This window comes from Herpailurus yagouaroundi, unplaced genomic scaffold (assembly GCF_014898765.1).
Source record: "Herpailurus yagouaroundi ecotype Mexico unplaced genomic scaffold, PumYag 186, whole genome shotgun sequence".
In the NCBI taxonomy this organism is placed as follows: Eukaryota; Metazoa; Chordata; class Mammalia; order Carnivora; family Felidae; genus Herpailurus; species Herpailurus yagouaroundi.
The window spans coordinates 29,754,737-29,776,607 of record NW_024412417.1 but is presented as its reverse complement, the minus strand read 5'-3'; the positions used below and the strand labels follow the sequence as shown (position 1 = coordinate 29,776,607).

Sequence of the window (21,871 nt, the reverse complement as noted above, 5' to 3'; positions counted from 1 at the left end):
TTGTGCTAGCTTGTGCTGGGCTCTCACTCAGCTTGTCTTATGGCCCCTCATCTACCATGCCTCAAACTCTAATTCTCCTATCTTGCTAAATGCCACCACTTATACTATACCCAAGCCAGAAATCTAATGTCATTCTTGATTGCTTTCTCACACTACCCTTCTCCTGAATCACACCAATGCAACACTAGGTCAGGTGGATTCTACCTCCATAATTTCTTTCAGATCCATTTTCCTCTACCTCGGCTACCTCTCTTACTTCTTAGCTGGTCTTCTGCAGCAGCCCCCTCATGCCTATACTTTCCTCCAATTTGTCCACTATACTGTAGCCAGAATACTTCAACAACACAGATGTCACCGGATCTCTTCCTTCACTAAGGCCTTCAATGGCTAATTATCATTATAAAGAAGTCCAAGAGCCCTGACATGGTTTACAAAGTCCTCCACATTGCTATGCCTATCTCTCCAGCCTTATCTCAATTATAATCATATTATACTTCCAGTTTCTCAGACTTGCCATATTACTGAAAGCAATAATGTTCACAGGGTAAGAAATTCAATCTCTTTGCATGGTTCTGATATGCAGATTTCAGTTCCCATGATTTAAATAACACCTGGTCCCCCAAAACAGGGCTCAAACTGCAGCTATCATGGTTTATTAATCAACTGTAATTGCCTAAAGCAAAACTTCACTGCTAGCTTCTCATATCACAAATCACTACATAAATCAAAGATGTGTATCATGATCAGTGACCAATCACATTACTACTTTTCAAAGTTTGTTGCTGATTGGTCACTGCATAGCTGTTATTCAGTTCATATGAATAGATGACAAATATGTAATTGTGTTTCCTTCTTGTCTCCCAGTGATAAATTTACATATTTTACAAAAATGGGTAACAGGAAGAGGAAATTGGCAAAAGGAAAAAAAAAAAAAAAGATAAAGGCACAGCAAAGAAGCAAAAAGTGATTAACACCAAAAGTGACATTCAAATCTAATGTAAATGGATTCTAAAAATAGCTGCTGTGAAAGAGAGAACCCAATGTGGGGTTTGAACTCAGGAACCAAGAGATCATGACCTGAGCTGAAGTCGGATGCTCAACAGATTGAGGCACCCAGACGCCCCTTGGACAAGAAACTTCTATCTACCCAAACAGGTAGCAAAAGTTATCCCAAGAATTCCTATAATGCTCCCAATATTTCTTCAATGTATACTTTCGAGGCATAAGTGAAAGAAAAGCTTTCTTGCAATACCAGTAGTATTGACTTAAATTATACCAACTTGAAAAAGTAATGAGTACTACCACAACTTGGCAAACAGACTAGGGCAGCATGAACATTTATAACCAAAACAGACTAGGGCAGCATGAATGAGCACCCTACCCAGAGCATCTCCAGAAACTTCCTTCAGCTTTTAATTTGGTCTGTTTTGGTTATCTCCTTTTTCTGAGCCTTTGAAAGACACTCTCAGAGGCCAAGAAGAGGAAGTAAAAGAGAAGATAACTATAAAAAAAAAAAAAAAAAGTAGATGGATTTGTATAATGCCAACAGAAACCGAAGGAGAAGAGATTTTTACAAAGCAAAGGCTGGTCAAATAAGCCAAATACTTTGAAAAAGGTAAAACAGACAAGAACGGAGACAAGATTACTGTGTTTAACAATTATGAAGTGCTTTTAAGAAAATCAATAAGAGATAAGGGTGGAAAAAAATGGTAAGAAATGTGTAAGAGCATTAATAATGTATTTGTACTCAGGCCAAATCATAAATCCTCCTTATAATACCACATTACCCTATTATATATGGAGCTAAAGATGGGCAAGGAAATACCACAAAGGGAACAAAAGCCAAGCTGAGAACCTAGAATAATTTTCATAATAATTTTCACACAACTTAATGACATTCAAGCAGCAGGAAGAGGGAATTAGCATCTTTTTCAGTTTTGTATTTCCTTACTTATCTCCCTATCCCAGTGATGTGTGCAGTCAACAAGTATCTTTCATACTTTTAAGTGACCAAATTAATCAAATTTATTTCCAATACAAATACAGGGCCAGAGAAAAAAGGGGTTCGTGTTATACTTACCAGGAAAAGTACTATCTTCTGGATTCATTGAAGCACTAATGCTCCTTTTCAGGAGGTGATAAACATTTGCTGCTGTTAAATCTGAAAAAGAAAAGGCAAACTAACTCAATGGGCACAAGAGTTACATAATCTAGACCTATTCCAATTTCACCATCAGAGACTCTTCAGAAAAACATGTTGTACATAAAAGAGCTACACAGAGAAAACCCAAAAGGCTCCTCTGGTTTATACACGCTAGCCAGTTAAATATTCAAAATTCCCCCCAAAGGATAATTTTAAGCAGAGAAGGGAAACTCTGTCACAATACTCTATACACAACCACATATATTTTCTCCTCAAGATGCCTGCTCAATCAAAACAAACAAATAAATAAAATGCAGTGCGGATTATAGACAGAAACACCAAAAAGGAGTGTAATTTCAAACGGTCACGATTGTTTTAAATTTACCATTTTTTTAAATCTTAGTTTTTATATGTAGGATATCTCCTCCCATTAGGATGTAGACTCTAGGAGAGTAAGATCCTTGTCCATCTTGTTCCTTTCTGTATTACTTGTATTTGGAACATAGAGTTGACGGAATCGCCTATTGAATGCATATATTTCTAACAAGAAGACATTCCATTCCGAAGGCACAGAGAATAAATCAGTTAAATTTTTACTGTGCCAAGAACTTCTGAGTACTGGAATTGTGCATCCACAAATTTGTCCCTATTTCTCCACGAAGATAATGACATTTTTCAGCCCTTATTGGGACGATCCCATAGAGTCTCAGATTCTCGGGACAACTCGAGATAGCCCCCCTCCCACACCGGCAGAACTTGATCTCAAACTTAAATTTCTTCCCCTCCCCGCCCTGTTCCCGCTCTTTCTCAGCCCTGCGCTTACCCGGCTGTTTCTCGGTACCCTCAACGGACGACTTCCCAGGCCCATGATCCACTTCCCCACCCGCTGCTGACGGGACTTTTGCTTCCCCCCAGATCACAAGGAGCAGGTACCGATCCATCTCCTTCGAGCCGAGCTCCTATTTCAGCTCTTGGTTTCCACATCCAAATAGTCGCGCGCTGCTTAGGCACTTCCGGTTTCCATCCACCAAATTTAGGTCGGCTGGAAATTGTGCGCGCTGGGTCGGTTTGCCTCAGCTTTTCCAGCCGGCGGGTTCTTTGGGGGAGTTATTCTGTCAATGACTGCATTATTTCCTCCTGTCAGGATGAAAGTGCTACCATGGGAAGATTGGAGGAGACCCAGAAAAGGCAGAGAAACTGACGACGGCTGGCTGGCCTAGGAACTGTCATGCTTGCCCATATATGTTTCCCGCCGGGCCATTAATGCTGGGGTCTGGCTGTGGACCCTGGGAGTAGGACGGTCCTGCAAGTGGAGAAAATGTCGAGTTTCTCTAGGGCGCCCCAGGTGAGCTTGAACTCTTGTGGCTTGATGGAGTTCATTATGCTGGCAGAAGGAAGTCAGTGGCTTCGGTGGATTTAGTGATGCTGAGTGGGCAGGAAAGAGGAGTTCCTGGGCCAGGAGATGATGCCTCGGGAAAGCACTTTTGAGAATCGTGATTCTGGCCGCCGCTTGCTGTTGTTCTCTTTGGTATTCGTCTCCTCTTTTCAGTTAGCCCTTTTCATGACTTTTTTTCTAAGGAAAGAGTATTCAGATAGGGCACTGTAGACCATTGTAAGGATTTGCTTATTACTGAATAAAATGAGGATCTAGTTAGTGAAGGGTTTGGAGCCAGGAAGTGACAGTGATCTCACTTAAAAGTGTTAGAAGGAGCTCTCTGGCACCTGAGTTAAGAATAGACTGTTCAGAGGTGGGGATTGGTGGAAGGTAGAAACAAAGAGTCGGTTTAGAGGCCAACTGCAGTGATCCAGGCTAAACACGATGGTGGCACAAACCGAACTAGACAGTATAGGGTTGAAAAGTGCTAAGGTTTTGTTTGAAGGTGGAGTCAAAAGGATTTCCTGAAGGATTGAATGTGAGCTGACAACGAAAGAACAAGGATTACTCTAAGGTTTTTTGTTTCTGAAACCGGAAGCGTGTGCCATCAGCTGAGATAGGGAAGACTGAAATTGAAGCAGGTTTCAGGTAGAAGAGCTGGAGTTCAGCTTTGGGTCTGTTGACCTGAGATGCTTCTTAGCCCAGTCCTGCTCCAGGAGTGATTCCTTCCTTGAACTGTTTGTTACCTCTCCTGGAGGAAGCAAATTTAAGAAGTAAAATTAAAAATTTGAAAACTTTACAGCAGTTTGATGATATGGCGGTATTTTAATGGTTTTTGAACAAGGTTTTTTGTTTTTTTTTTATCAAAATATTGATCTGCAATGGAATGGGGACAAACTAGCCTTTAGGAGATGGTTTAAAAAGCACTGTAGTGCAGCTACCAAATGGGCAATTGGTACAATTGTAGAGTTCAGGAAAGAGGTCAAGGCTAGAGATGTAAATTTCTACACTTGGGAGTCATAAGCATGGAAATGACATGTAAACATACGAGTCTGGATGTAGTCATTGAGAAGGTGTGTATAGAAAAGAGAGAAGGACCAAGAACTGAATTCTGGAACATTTCAACATTTCAGTGGCAAGAGATAGGAAAACAAGCAAAGTAGGGAAAAAAACCAACAGAGGGTGGTGTCCTGGAAATCAAGTGAGGAAAGAATATCCAGGAGAAGGAAATGATCACCTGTATTGAAGACTTAGAATTGACCAAGGGATTCAGTGACATGAAGGTCCTGGTAACTTTGACAGGCAATAGAGAGAGGGTGATGGGTGTGGGAGAAGAAAAGCCAGGGTGGAGCAGGCTGAAGTCAGCATGAGGACAAATTGGAGTAAAGACAACTCTTTGGGAGAATTTTGCCACAAAGGAGGCAGTGGGTAAGTGAGGTAGAGAGGGTTTGTTTTTTGTTTTGTTTTGTTTAACTTTATTATGGAGAATTTCAATCCTATATAAATGAAGGTACAGCCCAGTTTCAAAAACCTCCTAGCCAATATTTTTTCATCTGTACCCCCCATTCACTTCTTCCCCTTATGAATCTGAGATGAATCTCAGATTCCTGTTATTTCATAAATAAATATTTCAGTATGTTCTCTATAAGGATTCTTTTTGGAAATATAATCCCAATACCATTTATCAAAGACAAAAAGTAATCATGATTCCTTAATATCAGATATCTAGTATATGTTCAAATCCCCAATTTTCTCATTTATGTTATAGAAATACATACATTTTTACTGTTTGTTCCTTTGGTTTAGGATTTAGAATGTAATAATTTCATGTTTTTTAATTCTCTCTTAAGTTCTTTTTCCTATTTTTTCCTTTGCAATTTATTGAAGACAAAAGATTGTCCTATAGACTTCCCACTGTTTGAATCCTTTTTTATTTTTATTTTTATTTTTTTAGTTAGTCATAAGCTGAGAGTACTAGGGAAAAGATATGGGCTAGAGGCTGTCTTTATTTGCAGAAGACATGATTGTCTTTGTGAAAAATCAGATGGAATCTAAGAAAAGCTCCTAAAACTGATAAATAAGTTTAGCAAAGTTGCAGGGTACAAGACCAAAATGCAAAAAATGAGGTGTATTTCTATATACTAGCAACAAACAGAAATTTAAATTAAAAATACAATACTACTTACAATGGCATCAAAATATGTGAAATACTTAAGAGAGAAATCTGACAAAAGAGAGGAGAACAAGTAGAAACTAGAAAAGTAAGAAAGGAAAAAAAAATGGTGAGCAGTTTAGAAGCTGATATGAGGTTTGTAATAATAAAATTTAAAATAAACCCAATTAGCCTGATTGTATTTTTTCCAGCATTGTTTAGCAACCTGTGTATATGCATACAGAAAGCATCTGGTTGACATCTCTATGGGCTGGAATTTTCTGAGAGCTTGAAGGTACTGATGGATACTACAAAGACAATGGTTTATGCCTGACGCAGCCTAAAGATATCTGTGTAAGGCAGCTATGTAAAATTTGAGTTTATTCAACATCCTCCATCTATACTTGTCTAGCTATATTCTGTTACTTACCTCTTCCATGGAATTGAACTGCTGAATAGTTTTCAGTTCCCAATTAGCTACTCATTTTTCAATTTAATACATATTAGTCTTCAAAGTATTTTTGAAGACCTTATAAACAGTTTCTGCTTTCATAAGAGTTCCCATTACTCTTCCAGATTCTATTCTGTATGATATCAAAAATTGTCATAATATAAAGGAAAATATATCTTTGAAATGTTTTAAATAAAATATCATCCACACTGCTAATAGGAAGGCAGGCAAGAAAAATTACTGTGTTAATCTTTGTAGAATGTAAAAAGACCCTCCTTTTCCAGAAACAAATGAAAACAAAACCAAAGCGATTATTTAGTGACAGGATCTTTTTTCAAAGTAATTATTGATATTAACAGTAGAATATACATGATGGTATATAATAATCTCAATTATTTCCATTTTAATTAGAACTTTCTTTATTGTTTTCTCTGTCTCTGTCTCTGTCTCTCTGTCTCTCTCTCTCTGTCTTTTTTTTCCCCAAGCAATGGGCCACTTTTGCTCGGGTTTGGTATCTCTTAGATGGGAAAATGCAGCCCCCTGGCAAACTGGCTGCTTTGGCATCAATCAAACTTCAAGGATTGCATAAACCTGTATACCATCAACTGAGTGAGTATCATTTTATATCTGTCACGAATATCCATAATTTTCATGCCAGAATAGAATGCAGATGTCTCAATAAATCCCCCTGAATTTAGCATGTGTCTCCTAGAATAAGTATATTCCCCTATGTAACCAAAATGCCATTATCATACGTAACAAAATAAACATAATTTAATTGTACAGTTTAATGTCCAGTGCATTTTCACATTTGCCTAGTGGTTTCATGCATATTTTTTTATAGCTGTTACTTTTTTAAAACCAGGACCCAACCAAGCTTTATGTATTATTGCCTTTAATTGTTATGTTCCTTTAGTCTTTTTAAATGTAGAAGAATCCTTCTCTTTTATTTTTTCCTGCCATTAACCTTTTGAGGAGTCCAGGCTAGTTGTCATATAAAGAACTTTCTTCTTAAACACATTCTTTACTTGTTTTTGGATGCGTTCTCTTACTAACTCCTCCTTCCCAGTCCCCTTTGTTTTTTTCAACTTTCCAAACTCCCAATCTTCTCTCATTAAAAATTAGGAGGGAGGGGCATGGAGGGCACCTGGATGGTTCAGTTGGTTAAGCCTCTGGTTCTTGGTTTCAGCTCAGCTCAGCTCATGATCTCATGGTTCCTGGTTTTGACCCTTGTGTTGGGCCCTGCACTGACAGTGCAGAACCTACTTGAGATTCTCTCTCCCTCTCTGTCTCTCTGCCCCTCCCTTGCTCACTCTCTCTCTGTCTCTCAAAATAAATAAATACACTTAAAAAAAAAAATAGGAGTGCCCTGAAGCCTGGTCTTTGGACCCCTTCACATTCCTTAGGCAATCACATTCAGGTTCAGGTCTCTAAATATTTTCTGTTAGGCTAACCTCCCAAATTCATATCTTCATTTTTTACCTTTTCCCTGTATTCCAGACTCCCATAACCTCATTTCTACTCAATAAACCTTAGGTGTCCAGTGGGCATCTGCAACATTTTAATGTGTGTTTAACTCAGAGATGTCCTACTTCCTGATTTCCCCCACCCAAAACCAACCTGTTACTTCTGGTTTCCCCATCTTAGTTAACAGCATCTGTATTCTTTTAGTTGGGCTAGTCAGAAGTGTTTGCTTCATTTGTGACTTCTCTTTGTTCAACTCATATATATGGGTATATATCTGAAAAAATATATGTATCTGAAATCTAGCTACTTCTCATTAACTCTTCTACTGTAATTTTAAACCACTTGGCTCTCTAGTTGGGATTATTCCAAAACCTCCTCACTGATCTCGCTGCTCCTACTCTTGCCCCAATAGGGTCTTTTCTCTACAGATGAGTTGCAGATGTCTCTTCCAAATGAGAAAGTAAAAGCCAACATTTGCCAGTCCCTACAAGGACCTACACGGTGTGGTCCCTTTTACCTTGCTGAGTTTGCTTCCTACCTCCTAGGGTAATCCACTAAGGCTTGCTGCTCTTTCCTTAATGTGCCTGTCAGCACATTTTTGCCTTAGGGCCTTTTCATATTTTGTTCCCTCTGCCTGGATGGGGTTTTCCAGATTTATGGCTTAATTCTTCACATCCTTCAGATTTCTGCTCATTTGTATTCTGAGAGAGGCCTTCCCCAGTTCCTCTGTCATCTCACCCTTTCACTCTATACTTTACCTTGCCTTTAGGGGCACCTGGGTGGCTCAGTTGGTTAAGCATCCGACTTTGGCTCAGGTCATGATCTCATGGTTCGTGAGTTCGAGCCCCGCATTGGGCTCTGTGCTGACAGCTCAGAGCCTGGAGCCTGCTTCAGATTCTGTGTCTTCCTGTCTTTCTGCCCTCCCCCCACTTCCCACCCCCTACCCCCTTGCTCACACTCTCTCTCGCTCCTAAATATAAACATTAAAAAAATTTTTTTTTAATTAGCGTGCTCTGATCACCTGACATATATAAATATGTATTATCCACACCTCCACCACACTAAGTTCTAAGAGGATAGGAACTTTGCCTAAATTTTTCACAGCTATATGCCCAGTGTCTAGAATAGTGTTTGACACATAGTTGGACTACATAAAATGTTTTTTGAGTGAATATACGCATTCATGAATACGAGTTTTGAGAATGAAGAAATTACTTTTAATCGGGGCTCTGGCATTTAGCTAAGTTAGATTTTGGATCTGTGGAGCTAGCAGGGAAAGTACTGCAGATGGGTTGATTTGGGTAAAAGCAAGAACTCATGAGTTACGCCATTTCTCATACTTGCTGCTCTAATCTTTTTCTGCACTTTTTAAAAAAATTTTTTTAATGTTTATTTATTTTTGAGAGAGAGAGAGAGAGGCAGAATCCGAAGCAGGCTCCAGGCTACAAGCTGTCAGCACAGAGCCTGATGCGAGGCTCGAACTCAGGAACAGTGAGATCATGACCTGAGCCGAAGTCGGACGCTCAACTGACTGAGCCACCCAGGCGCCCCTCTTTTTCTTCACTTAATGAAAATTTCAAAGTCAGCCCACAACCTGTGAAATCTTTAAGTATGGAATATGAATGTAAGGATTTTGTCATGTCAGTGTTAGTTTTTCAAGCACTTAGTACAACATCTGGTCCTTCAGAGATGCTTATCAAAAATGTTTTGTGGAATGACACTTTTAAGAAAATGTTTTATGAGCACAGTTTTCATTATTCACCGTAGTTACTTTCTTTAAAGTCACCATGAATTCTGAAAGAGAGCGAACGCTGAACCATGGCTTTAGAGATATGGTTAGGTTCCAATGAGCCTCTAGTCACAACATTCATTTGTCAGCCAGGCAATAAATAGCTTTGTTTTATGTGTGTTTCTGTTTAAAGACAGCTTGTTTAATATACATATTGTTGCTTCTTTAGCGTTGAACTCACGGCTAACCACACAGTAACTCATGCCTGAACGATGCTTATCTAACACAGGATTTCTCTGTAAGATACACTGCAGGCTTCTTGCACTTAGGAATACTACACAGCACTTCAGCATCAGACTCGAGGGATATTTTAAACAGCAAAGTCACTTATAAAAAGCACAGTAATGCCAAAAACCTAGCACTAAATAGACCACAAAAGGACACTGGTTTATAGTAAAAGAGCCGAAACAAAAGACAGTGCATTACCATATTTGACCTTAGCTTATGCATCAAGCTACTCAAATTTTTCACTGCCGTGCACATGTCTGCAAATGACTGGGAAAGCACTGCAAGTTTTGAGATTATCAAATTTTAAGAGAATAGGCAAATTTGTAATACAGAATACATGAATAGTGAGGAGCAACCACACCTTGAAAGTAAAATAGTGGTCAGCAGACCTACGCTTGACTAATTATAAATCTGTTTGCTTTAAAAATCTCGGGTTTTTGTGGGGCGCTGGGTGGCTCAGTCGGTTGAGTGTCTGACTCTTGGTTTTGGCTCAGGTCATGATCTCACAGTTTGTGGGTTTGAGCCCCATGTCAGGTTCTGTGCTGGAAGTGCTGAGCCTGCTTGGGATTCTCTCTCTCCCTCTCTGACCCTACCCAACCCCCCCCCCCCACCCCAAGCACTGTGTCTGTCTCTCAAGATAAATAAATAAACTTAAAAACAATATCTGTGGTTTTTGGCAGACAAGGAGAATGTTATAGTCTTCGAATTACCAAGTAATAGAATGAATTCCTTAGGACTTTAGATATTTTAATTGCTTCATTGACATACGTGAGAAGTAAAATCAGAAGAATAAAATGACTTTCTCCCTGTCACTTAGCTATATTATAATAGAACTTGGACCAGAACCCAGGCACCTGTTTCATCAGATAGTAAATTACCCATTCCACATCAGTGTGGTGATTCTTAGCCACTTAAACTATGTTTTCCTGCTAAGTTTTTTTTTTTTTTTCTTGGCAGTGTTATCAACAAGGTAATATACAAGATCTTTTAGGTTGTTTTTTTAAAAAATTTTTTTTTAAGTTTATTTATTTTTGACAGAGAGAGACAGTGGGAGTGTGAGCTAGGGAGGGGCAGAGAAAGAGGGAGACCCAGAATCTAAAGCAGCTCCAGGCTCTGAGCTGTCAGCACAGAGCCCGACGCCGGGCTCGAACTCACAGACCGCGAGATCATGACCTGAGCCGAAGTCAGACGCTTAATTGACTGAGCCACCCAGGCGCCCCTTTAAAAAAATTTTTTTTTTAACATTTATTTATTTTTGAGAGACAGAGAGTGAGTGGGGGAAGGGCAGAGAGAGGGAGACACAGAATCCAAAGCAGGCTTTCCAGGCTCTGAGCTGTCAGCACAGAGCCTGTCACGGGACTCAGACTCACGATACGTGAGATCATAACCTGAGCTGAAGTTGGATGCTTAACCGACTGAACCACCCAGGCGCCTTAGGTTGTTTTTGTAGAAATACAAACAATACAAAATTTGGGAAAAACTAGAATTCGTAGTAATGTAATTTCTTTCTTAAAGTATAGCACTTATCTGTTCACTGAATTAAAATTCTGCTTTCCTACAAGCAGGTCATTATTGCAAAAGTATTCTTTTTTTTTTTTTTTAATTTTTTTTTTCAACGTTTATTTATTTTTGGGACAGAGAGAGACAGAGCATGAACGGGTGAGGGGCAGAGAGAGAGGGAGACACAGAATCGGAAACAGGCTCCAGGCTCTGAGCCATCAGCCCAGAGCCCGACGAGGGGCTCGAACTCCCGGACCGCGAGATCGTGACCTGGCTGAAGTCGGACACTTAACTGACTGCGCCACCCAGGCGCCCCGCAAAAGTATTTTTTAAGTGCTAATGAAAATACTTGCTAGCACACCAAAAGAGCTTTGGTAGCTACCTATCACGTCATCCTTTTCTAGTAAAGGACAATAGCTTTTCTATGAAATTAAAAATTAACGTTTTAAAGACTAAGCTGTATTTTTGTTTCACTATATAATTTAATATGGAACTTGTATCAGCAACACTTTTTATGTCCACAAGATGTCACTAAAGTCAAAACTTAAATTGCAAGCAATTTTCAGCTTACAAACATGTCTGTCGTAAGTTTATTTCTAACATTCATTGGTTAAATAAGCATTTATCAAGCATTTTTATGTTCTCACAATCGCTGTAAACATGTTTGTTTGAAAATTGACATACAATTTCCCAGATAAATAATACTATAAATGATGGTCATATATCCAGGAGTAGCTATAAAAGTTAGCCGATAATATATCCAAACATAATGTATACTGTATTTGAACTACTTTACAGGTCCAGTAGACTTTGTGAAGTTTTATAGAAAACCAACTTTCCACTTATAAGGTTATTTTTTATGGAAAATGTGGTCTGAGTCAAGCTGGAAATGATGTAGAACTAGGAAAAGTTCCCTTCTCTTTCTAATCAGAGCTGCCCTTCTGAATTTGGGACCTGGGAGCTCTTTGAACATGTTTGTCACTGATAATAAAAAGAAAGGGCACATGGTAGTTTTTAGATTATACTTACTCTTCATGAGGACTCCATTCTTTTCATTGCCCACAGATTAATAAATTGAGAACAGTGTGAATGTTTAAAAGAAGCAGAAGGGCACCTGGGTGGCTCAGTCAGTTAGCTGTTCCACTCTTGATTTTGGCTCAGGTCATGATCTCACGGTTGGTGAAATTGAGTCCCATGTTGGGCTGTGTGCTGACAGCACGGAGCCTGCTTAAGATTCTGTCTCTCCTTCTCTCTGCCCCTCCCTTGCTTACACACATTCTCTCTCTCTCTCTCTCTCTCTCTCTCTCTCTCTCTCTCTCTCTCAAAATAAACAAGCATTTTAAATAAATTAATTAATTAATTTAAAAAATAAATAAAAGAAGCAGAGAGAAACCTTCCTTTAGCATTTTCTAAAGTTATTGTTAGATTATCCTAAAATACTCCTGATCTACATGAAAGGAAACAGAAGTTGCACACAGTTCTTAATGTTATAAACTCTAGCAAACCAGGCAGTTCAACAAAGATTAGATCTAATCTCTAACATTCTGCCTTATATTATTTATTTAATCTTTTAAAGACTTGTTAGGGAAAAGAAAAGTTTAGGATGCTCTTTTTAAAGTTACCAAGCTAACACATTTTTCTCTTTTACTATTTAAGTTCAGTGTCAGTTTATTTCAAATGTAAATTACTGTATCATTTTAATTTTGCAATCTTAATTGCACATTTATTCTTCAACTCCTAGAATATCATCATACAAAGCAGTGAAGGAGAGTTTTGCTTTAGATCATATCTTGAATACTTAACTCCTTTAAAAGTGAATACTTAGATATTATCAATAAATTTGAACAACATACCTTGTTCCTATCACAGTGTCTTTATACTCAGTAGATTTTGTGGTAACTGATGTGATCGTCTGTTATATTAGCTATGCACAAATTCAGGGATGCCAAAAAAAACACTGAAGAAGGCATTTGGACATTTATCTTTCAAGGTTGGAAACAAACAAAATGGCCAAAGCCAATTTTGTTATTTATCACTCAATTGAAATAGCTATTTTCAAACATTTCTCAAACCAAATCTTGTAAGGAGACCCAATATATAAAAGCAGTGCTGTGCTAGTTGAAGGAGGGAGAAGATGCTCGACCCTTTCCCCTTTGAGTCACCTTCTCAGAACCTGACATCTCTATCAAATACAGTTTTAAAATCAGTAAGCTACAGCAAAGAGCTTTTAAAGAGGGATTTGACACGTGGAGTGGATGAAAAGACAAGCTACAGACTGAAGGGAAATATTTGCAAACCATATAGTCAACAAGAAACAAACTAACACTTAATTAGAAAATGAGCAAAGTATCATGACCAGATGGTAAATAAATACATAAAATGATTCAGCATTATTAGCCATTAGGGAAAAACAGATTAAACCCACAGTGAGACATCACTGCGTATCTGTCAGAATAGCTAAAATAAAAAGTGGCAAATGCTGGTGATGATGCAAAGAAACTGGATTGCTCACACATTGTTTGTAGGAGTATAAAATGGTACAGCCAGTCTGGAAAAGAATATGGCAGTTTCTTATAAAACTAAACATGAGCTTGCCGTACAACAATTGCACTTTTGGACATTTCTCCCAGGGAAACTAAAACACAAAAACCTGTATCAATTAGTAATACTTCCACTGCATTGCTCTTTATCCCCATATATTTATCAGCCTCTGACGTATTGTATGTTTACTTGTTTATTGTCTAGCTCATTGCACTAGAATGTAGGATTTATTATGACCAGGGATTTCGGTTGCATTCATTGCTCTATTCTCAGCATCAAGAACAGTACCTGACATGAGTAAGTAGTAAGTGGATTAATTTATTAATCAATGGAAAAGAACTACAAAGCAGATTTTGGAAGAGATTCCCACCAAACTTACCAGATATCTCCATCTGAATCCATCCCCCTATGGAATCTGAGCAGCTCAGACAGTTTTGATTGGTCCAATTTCTAAGAACTACGATCTAAGAGAGGAATTGAATGCGAACGGACATGATAGAACAAGCCCTATTTACATTAAAGTGAACACCAGGAATTTTTTTTTTAACACTTATTGTGACTTGTAATTCCCATTATATAAGAGGTCTACATTAAGAGTCTTCAGAAGGGAGCTTATAATTTAGGTGGAGAAAGTAAAATTGTACAAATGATAGGACAAGATAGAGTTAAATCGGTATCATAAGAGAAATTCAGGCATCCTTGTGGAATCAAGGGAAGTTGGGTTTGGTATTAGGAAAGGCTTTATGAAAGGACTGGTATTAATTTTGGAACCTGATATTTATGTGGAACTTAAATTTTATGGATAAAATTTAGCAAGTGGAGATAAATCAGGAGAGTATTTCTACTGGAACGAACAAAGGAAAGATCAGGGGATCCGTGTATACGATCTTCTGTATGTATGTGTGTGTGTTTTAAACAGAAATAATGGGATAATGCTTCAGAGAATAGCAAGTAGTATGGTTTGGGATGGGAAAGAACTGGTAAATAAGGCTAGAAAGTTTGAGCCTAAACTGTAGGTATCCTTGAATACCGTACCTGGGGAGTTGGTACGTGTTGAGGTACGAAGGTGACAAATAACTTTAACCTAGGGTTGGTATGTTAAAAAGAATTTCGGGGGCGCCTGGATGGCGCAGTCGGTTAAGCGTCCGACTTCAACCAGGTCATGATCTCACGGTCCGTGAGTTCGAGCCCCGCGTCGGACTCTGGGCTGATGGCTCAGAGCCTGGAGCCTGTTTCCGATTCTGTGTCTCCCTCTCTCTCTGCCCCTCGCCCGTTCATGCTCTGTCTCTCTCTGTCCCAAAAATAAAATAAACGTTGAAAAAAAAAAAAATTTTAAAAATAAAAAAAAAAAAAAAAAAAGGAATTTCAGAGCTGTCCTCAGAACCTAGTAGAAAAGCGTGCATGATCAATTAGCAACTGATATTCCTGCCTCCAGAATGAATGTTATATCTCTTCCTCCCAGGGAATTTTGAGGAAAAAATATGAGTTCTGGTTTAGGGGAGAAAATGAGCCAAAACACTGAAGCTGTAGGACTGAGAAGCACCCCTGACAGTGTGACTCATCATTAGAACTTCAGTTCCCTGACATGACACTTTTGAGTTTCCACTTTGATTGAATTTATCTGAATTTATTTGGCACCTAATTTCATTCATTCATTCATTCATTCATTCACTCATGCACACATGTGTGCACACACACACCAAATATTATAAAAGGAGTCAAGGTTACACATCTAAGGTGAGAGTTTTTACAAATACACTCACAACTCTTTTTTCTAAAAATTACTTATTACTTTAGTTTTTTTAATCTGAAAGAAATTAATTTCTCTTGGAATATCTCTTGATCAGGCAGTAGAGTTCTAATTTATATACATTTGCTACATATTATAAAGCATAAGTGTTTAATGAAACTTTACAATGAAATCTATTGTATGTAGAAATTGAGACAGAAATAATTGTACTATATTCAGGGTTTCAGCCTTTAACAATATTGGCTTTTGTTTTAATATGTAATGCAGTTAAAAAATATTTAATTCCTGGTTAGTTTGATTTAGAGTTAGAGAAGTCTTTCTAAGAATATATTCTAAGAATATATATTCTCCCTCAATAACTTATGCCAGAGGCATGTTATTGAGGGAGAATAATTTTTCCCAGATTAGATGTTCGTACCTTACAGATGATTTTCATCTGATCTGTGATATTCTTTTGAATGTCCTTTGAGAGATCCTTTTGATCTCTACAAAGACAGTAGGTTTGTTTGGAATAGCTCAAGATGCTTTTTGTTTGTTTGTTTGTTTGTTTGTTTTAAGTATTTAGAGAGAGAGAGAGAAAGAGTTGGGGAGGGGCTGAGAGAGAGAGAGAGAGAGAGAGAAAATCCCCAAGCAGGCTCTTCACTATGAACCCGATATGGGGCTCGAACTCACAAAACATGAGATCATAACCTGAGCCAAAATCAAGGGACGTTTAACTGACTGAGCCACCTAGGTGCCCCGGTTTTTCCATATTTAAAGCTTAAATAACATTTAAAAAATAAATTCAGCTCTTGTGTAAAGCTAAGGATTCCATTTTTCCTCAGCCTAAGTGTCACAGAAAGAGCCTGAACCGGGAATTAAATAACATGGTGTGTGAGCTTTGGCAGATCACTTGATCTTAGCAGGCGTTAGTGTCTTCAACTGTAAAAGTCTGGTTGAAAACTAAGGTAACTTCAGCATTCTCTGAGATGACATAGATATCTTCTCCCTGTCTTTATTTATTTTCCTGGTTCATTTGTCCAGTTGCCTTACTAGCCCATTGTGGGTTACTTTTAGGAACTTTGATCAATTTGCCAAATACAGTCAAACTGTCTTTTCAACCCACTGACAGCAAAGCTTCCCAGGTAAAGCTTTCCTTTACACTTCTCGATTCCCTTTCACTGTGATAAAAAAAAAAAAAAAACCTACCTGCTTTTTTCTCTTTCTTTTACCCTCATTCCATGTAGACTATATACTTCTCTCTTAAAATGCTGTCATTGAAATTCAAAGCTCATTATCTTATAATGCAACTGTTAGTTTTCATATGCAGTATTTATTTATACTTATTTTTTCAGTGTTATTAAATAAATTAAAATCTTTTTAAGTTTTCATATTAGTAGAATAGGCATTTAAAAAATGTTTTTGATTATTTGATTTTGTGATGTATCATGACTCATGGGAAAACTGCATGTTGACTTTTTAGGGTTTTTTTATTAATTTTATGGAAAATTAATCTAATACATATATTTTAATTTTCAGGTCATCTGCAATATCAAATATGCATGTTGTCATAGTTGAAAGTGGCAGTTTAAATGTAGCTAGTTAAATGTGGTTGGAAAAAGCCTTGGGTTAGTAGTTAAGCATAAGATCATAATACTCTTGTTCTCTGAATTTAAGGAGAAAAATCAATTGTGACATTTTACATTTGTTTTCAATTTGCCTATTGGTAAAACATACCTTTTTACATCTATATGCGTATTGTTTTCATTTTCTCTTCTATTTTTAAGGGGAAGTTTATATTAGACATTTAAAGGTATGTTAATATAAACATTTTAGCAAAGTGTAATTATTAACGGGAAAAGACCATAGGAATAACATTAGTTTGCCTTTAAAAGATGTGTTGTTGTTATTGGCATCTTTAATAATATCCTCTTTTATCTTCCAGTGTTGAGATTTTCCAAATGTCTGGCCAACTCTTTCACTCTTTCTATACTTAGATGTTATGTAAAAGAGGAACAGAATAGCAAAATCCTGTTCAAGGATTTTGGTGTTGCACTGTGACTTGCTTTATGTTTTTTAACGTGTTGTTTAGACTTTGAAAAGCTTTATAAATAACCAAGACCACTTTTTCTTAAAATCATGACTTTCATATAATATCTTTTCTTCTTTGTTCTTTTTAAATCTAGGTGACTGTGGGGATCATGTTGTCATAATGAACACAAGGCACATTGCATTTTCTGGAAATAAATGGGAACAAAAAGTGTACTCCTCACATACTGGGTAAGATAACGCCATTGTCCAACAGACATATGAAAAAATGCTCAACATATCTAACCATCAGGGAAGTGCAAATCAAAACCACAATGAGGTATCACCTTAACATCTGTCAGTGTGGCCGCTAAGACAGTAAATAATAAGTGTTGGTAAGAATGTGGAGAAAAACGAACCTTCATGCACTGTTGGCAGGAATGTAAATTGGTATGGCCACTGTGGAAAACAGTGTGGAGGTTCCTCAAAAAATTAAAAATAGAAATACCATATGATCCAGTAGTTCCACTACTAGGTTATTACCCAAAGAAAACAAAAATACTAATTTGTAAAGATACATATACCTCTATGTTTATTGCGGCATTATTTATAATAGCCAGGATAGAGAAGCAACCCACGTGTCCATTGATACATGAATGGATAATGATGTACATGTGTGCATGCGCACTGGAATATTACTCAGCCATAAAAAGGATGCAGTTTGGCCATTTGCAACAACATGGATGGACCTAGAATATATAGCGCAAAGTGAAATGTGTCAGAGAAAGACAAATACCATATGCTTTCACTTATGTGTGGAATCTAAAAAAACAAATGAACACACAAAAAAGCAGAATCAGACCTATAAATACAGAGAACAGATTGATGGTTGCCAAAGAGGGTAAGAGTGGAAGGGAGGGTGAAAGGGAGTGGGAGATACAGGCTTTCAGTTATGGAATGAATAAGTCACAGGGATAAAAGGTACAGCATAGGGACTATACTCACTGGTGTTACAATAGCCTTGTATCATGACAGAAGGTAGCTACACTTGTGGTGAGCATAGCATAATAGACAGTTGTTAAATCACTAAGTTGCACACCTAAAACTAATGTAACATCAAGTATCAACTACTCAAAAAAAAAAAAAATGATACTGCCATTGTCAAAGAATATAGGCAGTTGAAATATATTACTTTAAAAATACTATTGGGGCGCCTGGTTGGCTCAGCCAGTTGAGCATCCAGCTTTGGCTCAGGTCATGATCTTGCACTTCGTGGGTTCGGGCGCCGCATCGGGCTCTGTGCTGACAGCTCGGAGCCTGGAGCCTGTTTCGGATTCTGTGTCTCCCTCTCTCTCTCTCTGCCCCTCCCTGGCTCTCACTGTCTCTCTCTCAAAAATAAATAAACATTAAAAAAAAAAAAATACTATTGATCTTACTATGGGTACCTGGCTGGCTCAGTTGAAAGAGCATGCAACTCTTGATCTTGGGGTTATGAGTTCAAGTTCCACAAAAAATGTATTAAATAAGTAACCATCCTTTAAAAAAAAAAACAAAAACAGAAAAGAATAATTGATCTTACTTAAAAGAAAAAGCTATTTTCAAAAATTGGCATTTAAGGAAATACTAACTTTGCACATGCTGCATATATAATTTACTCAACCAAAAATAACCCACAGAACTACACCAAATACTAGTTATTATTAACAGTATTTGTTTTTTCTAGAAGCTTTTCACATAACCTCTCTGATCTAGATTATTCTCATTTTTAAACCAATCTTCTCATTTATTTCTGTTTCCTGTAATTCATGTCACTGTTGTTTCTTGAACTATCTTAAACTTCTGAAAATACATGAGATGTTTAAGGAATGGTGAACAAAATCCCAAGTTTGGAAGATACCTAAAATCTCCACAACATACCTCTCAATGTCCAGGTCTCTCTGCCTGTGTTTGAATAATAGTGATCCCATGGCTTGTAAGGCAGCCCATTCATTCCATCTTTGAAATGGTTTAAATTTTAGAAAGATCTTTATGCTGTTGAATCATAATCTGTTTTTCTTTAGCTTTCATATTAGTCTTAGTTCTCCTCTTTGGACAGTGTAAAATAATCATATCTCTCCACATGACATCCTTCAGATCATTTTGAGATAGGAATCAATAAGAGCCCCTTGATTTGTCTTTTCCCTAAGCTAAACATCTGTAGTTACTTCAGAGTTCTTTATATGGTGTCCCTTTGACTATCCCCTTATATCTTGGTCACTCTCTAGTGTTTTTCTTAACTAAATACACTCAACTGGCTATGTTCTGATGGCTTCCTAGTATAATGGGAGTCGTCCATCTTTCAGTTATATAATCCTCTATTGGGTGGTACATGGAGTTCACTATCAGCCAAAACTCCCAAGTCTTTCTTAAACATGCTGCTGTTTAACCATGTTTTAACCCATGTTAACCCAACTACAATACCTTAAGTTAAATTTTACCTCCAGCCTTTTAAAATCTTCTGAGATCTTGGGGCGCCTGGGTGGCTCCGTCGGTTGAGCGTCCGACTTCGGCTCAGGTCACGATCTTACAATCCGTGAGTTCGAGCCCCGCGTCAGGCTCTGGGCTGATGGCTCAGAGCCTGGAGCCTGTTTCCGATTCTGTGTCTCCCTCTCTCTCTGCCCCTCCCCCGTTCATGCTCTGTCTCTCTCTGTCTCAAAAATAAATAAATGTCAAAAAAAAAATTTTTTTTTAAATCTTCTGAGATCTTGATTGCATCATGTAATGTGTTAAGCCCTCTGCTTCAGGTCATATACAAATTTAATTAAATACCTCCTATACTGTCATGCAAGATACGGTTAGAAATGTTGAACTTTCATTCTTGATTAAAATTGTTTATTTCCAATTGCACCTTCATCTTAGACAAGCAGACTTTAATGTCTCCATCTGTTTCTTTTCATCTCTTGCCTAAGTGGGTCTTAGGCAATGCTAGGAATAACTTTTTTTTTTAAAAGACTTTATTTTATTTATTTTTAATGTTTATTTTTGAGAGAGACAAAGAGAGCACGTACAAGCAGAGGAGGAGCAGAGAGAAAGGAAGACAGAGGATCCAAAGTGGGCTCTTTGCTGACAGCAGACAGTGGGACTTGAACTTGCAAACCATGAGATCCTGCCCTGAGTCAAAGTTGGACGCTTAACCAACTGAGCCACCCAAGTGACCCACTCAGAATAACATTTTTGCTTCCATTAGCCAGACTTTGCCCATTCTCCTTAAACTTATTCATGAAATTGTTATTTAACATAACCAAAATAAATTCACATCCAGCTTCAGTAGTTTCTGCTATTAGGAAATCTGTACAGATAAACCAAATTCTATAAAATTTAGAGGTAACGGGGGAAGAAATATGAAAAGTCAGGGTAACATAATGCGATAAAAGCATAAAGGGGGAAGTATTGGCACAAAATGCTGTAATAATTACTGTAGCAGTAATATCTGTGGAAAATAATAGCACAGCTAATAGCGAACAGCTAGTATAACATACCCTCTGCTGGTAGTGTCCCCTTCAGTAGAGCTGTCTTATCTAAGGTTGAAACTCTAAACTTGTACATTATCGGTACCCAATTACCACTACTGCTTCAGAATCCTTCATTTTAGCCAACATATTGCTATTTCTTGCCTTTCTGCCTTTGCGTGTGTTATTCTCCTTCACAGGAGTCTTTCTCAAGAACTCATATTTATCCATTAAAACCTGGCTCATTCAACCTCTTCTTGAATGCCTTCCCTATTGTCGCAACCCCGTATGGTAAATAACTGTTTTGTTTCTCAGTTTCTGTTGACTCTTCACTTACTTTGTTACTTCATTTCACTGGATGTACCACTTTTTTTATGCTCAGAACATTATTACATTATATATTCAAATTTTAACTTTCTAGTTATAAAAATTTTAATATATGATAATTTTAGGAAATGCAGAAAAGTTTAAAGAAGGAACTAAAAATCATTTTTCATCCTGTGGACTAAACATTTTAATACATATACAAGTTTACATCTTTTTTTCACTTTATATAAAATTATCAGAAAGCCTTTTTATGAATAGTTTGTCACTGTGTAGTAATACAGAATATGATTTGCATACATAATGTCCTTTTTTTTAATTAAAATTTTTAGTTTCATAAAGAGCTGAAAAACATCTTTATACATGAGGCTTTTTCAACATATAGGATAATTTATTTATTTTTTTATTTTATTTTTTTTATTTTTTTATTTTTTTATTTTTTTATTTTTTTATTTTTATTTTTTATTTATATATGAAATTTATTGTCAAATTGGTTTCCATACAACACCCAGTGCTCATCCCAAAAGGTGCCCTCCTCAATACCCATCACCCACCCTCTCCTCCCTCCCACCCCCCATCAACCCTCAGTTTGCTCTCAGTTCTCAACAGTCTCTTATGCTTTGGCTCTCTCCCACTCTAACCTCTTTTTTTTTTTT

General features: G+C 37.4%; 2 protein-coding genes across 7 annotated transcripts in view; one reads left to right on the top strand and one right to left on the bottom strand.

The window, feature by feature from the left end:
• Positions 1–3,160, bottom strand: part of MTBP (MDM2 binding protein) — an 80,170-nt gene extending 77,010 nt beyond the window's left edge. For 2 of the 4 annotated variants that reach the window (XM_040494328.1, XM_040494330.1), the window contains exons 1-2: positions 2,967–3,160; positions 2,081–2,161 (exon numbers count right to left, since the gene is read on the bottom strand). In XM_040494328.1, the coding sequence (XP_040350262.1) occupies positions 2,081–2,161; positions 2,967–3,084 (199 nt within the window). In that variant the 5' untranslated portion in view covers positions 3,085–3,160. The remainder of the gene's footprint in view (positions 1–2,080; positions 2,162–2,966) is intronic. The other 2 variants (XM_040494327.1, XM_040494329.1) reach the window with 1 other exon arrangement.
• A 206-nt stretch (positions 3,161–3,366) lies between these two features.
• Positions 3,367–21,871, top strand: part of MRPL13 (mitochondrial ribosomal protein L13) — a 50,533-nt gene continuing 32,028 nt past the window's right edge. The window contains exons 1-3 of one of the 3 annotated variants that reach the window (XM_040494334.1): positions 3,367–3,488; positions 6,607–6,730; positions 17,562–17,655. In XM_040494334.1, coding sequence (XP_040350268.1) covers positions 3,462–3,488; positions 6,607–6,730; positions 17,562–17,655 — 245 coding nt within the window. In that variant the 5' untranslated portion in view covers positions 3,367–3,461. Of the gene's footprint in view, positions 3,489–3,537; positions 3,672–6,606; positions 6,731–17,561; positions 17,656–21,871 lie in introns of those variants that run through there. The other 2 variants (XM_040494332.1, XM_040494333.1) reach the window with 2 other exon arrangements.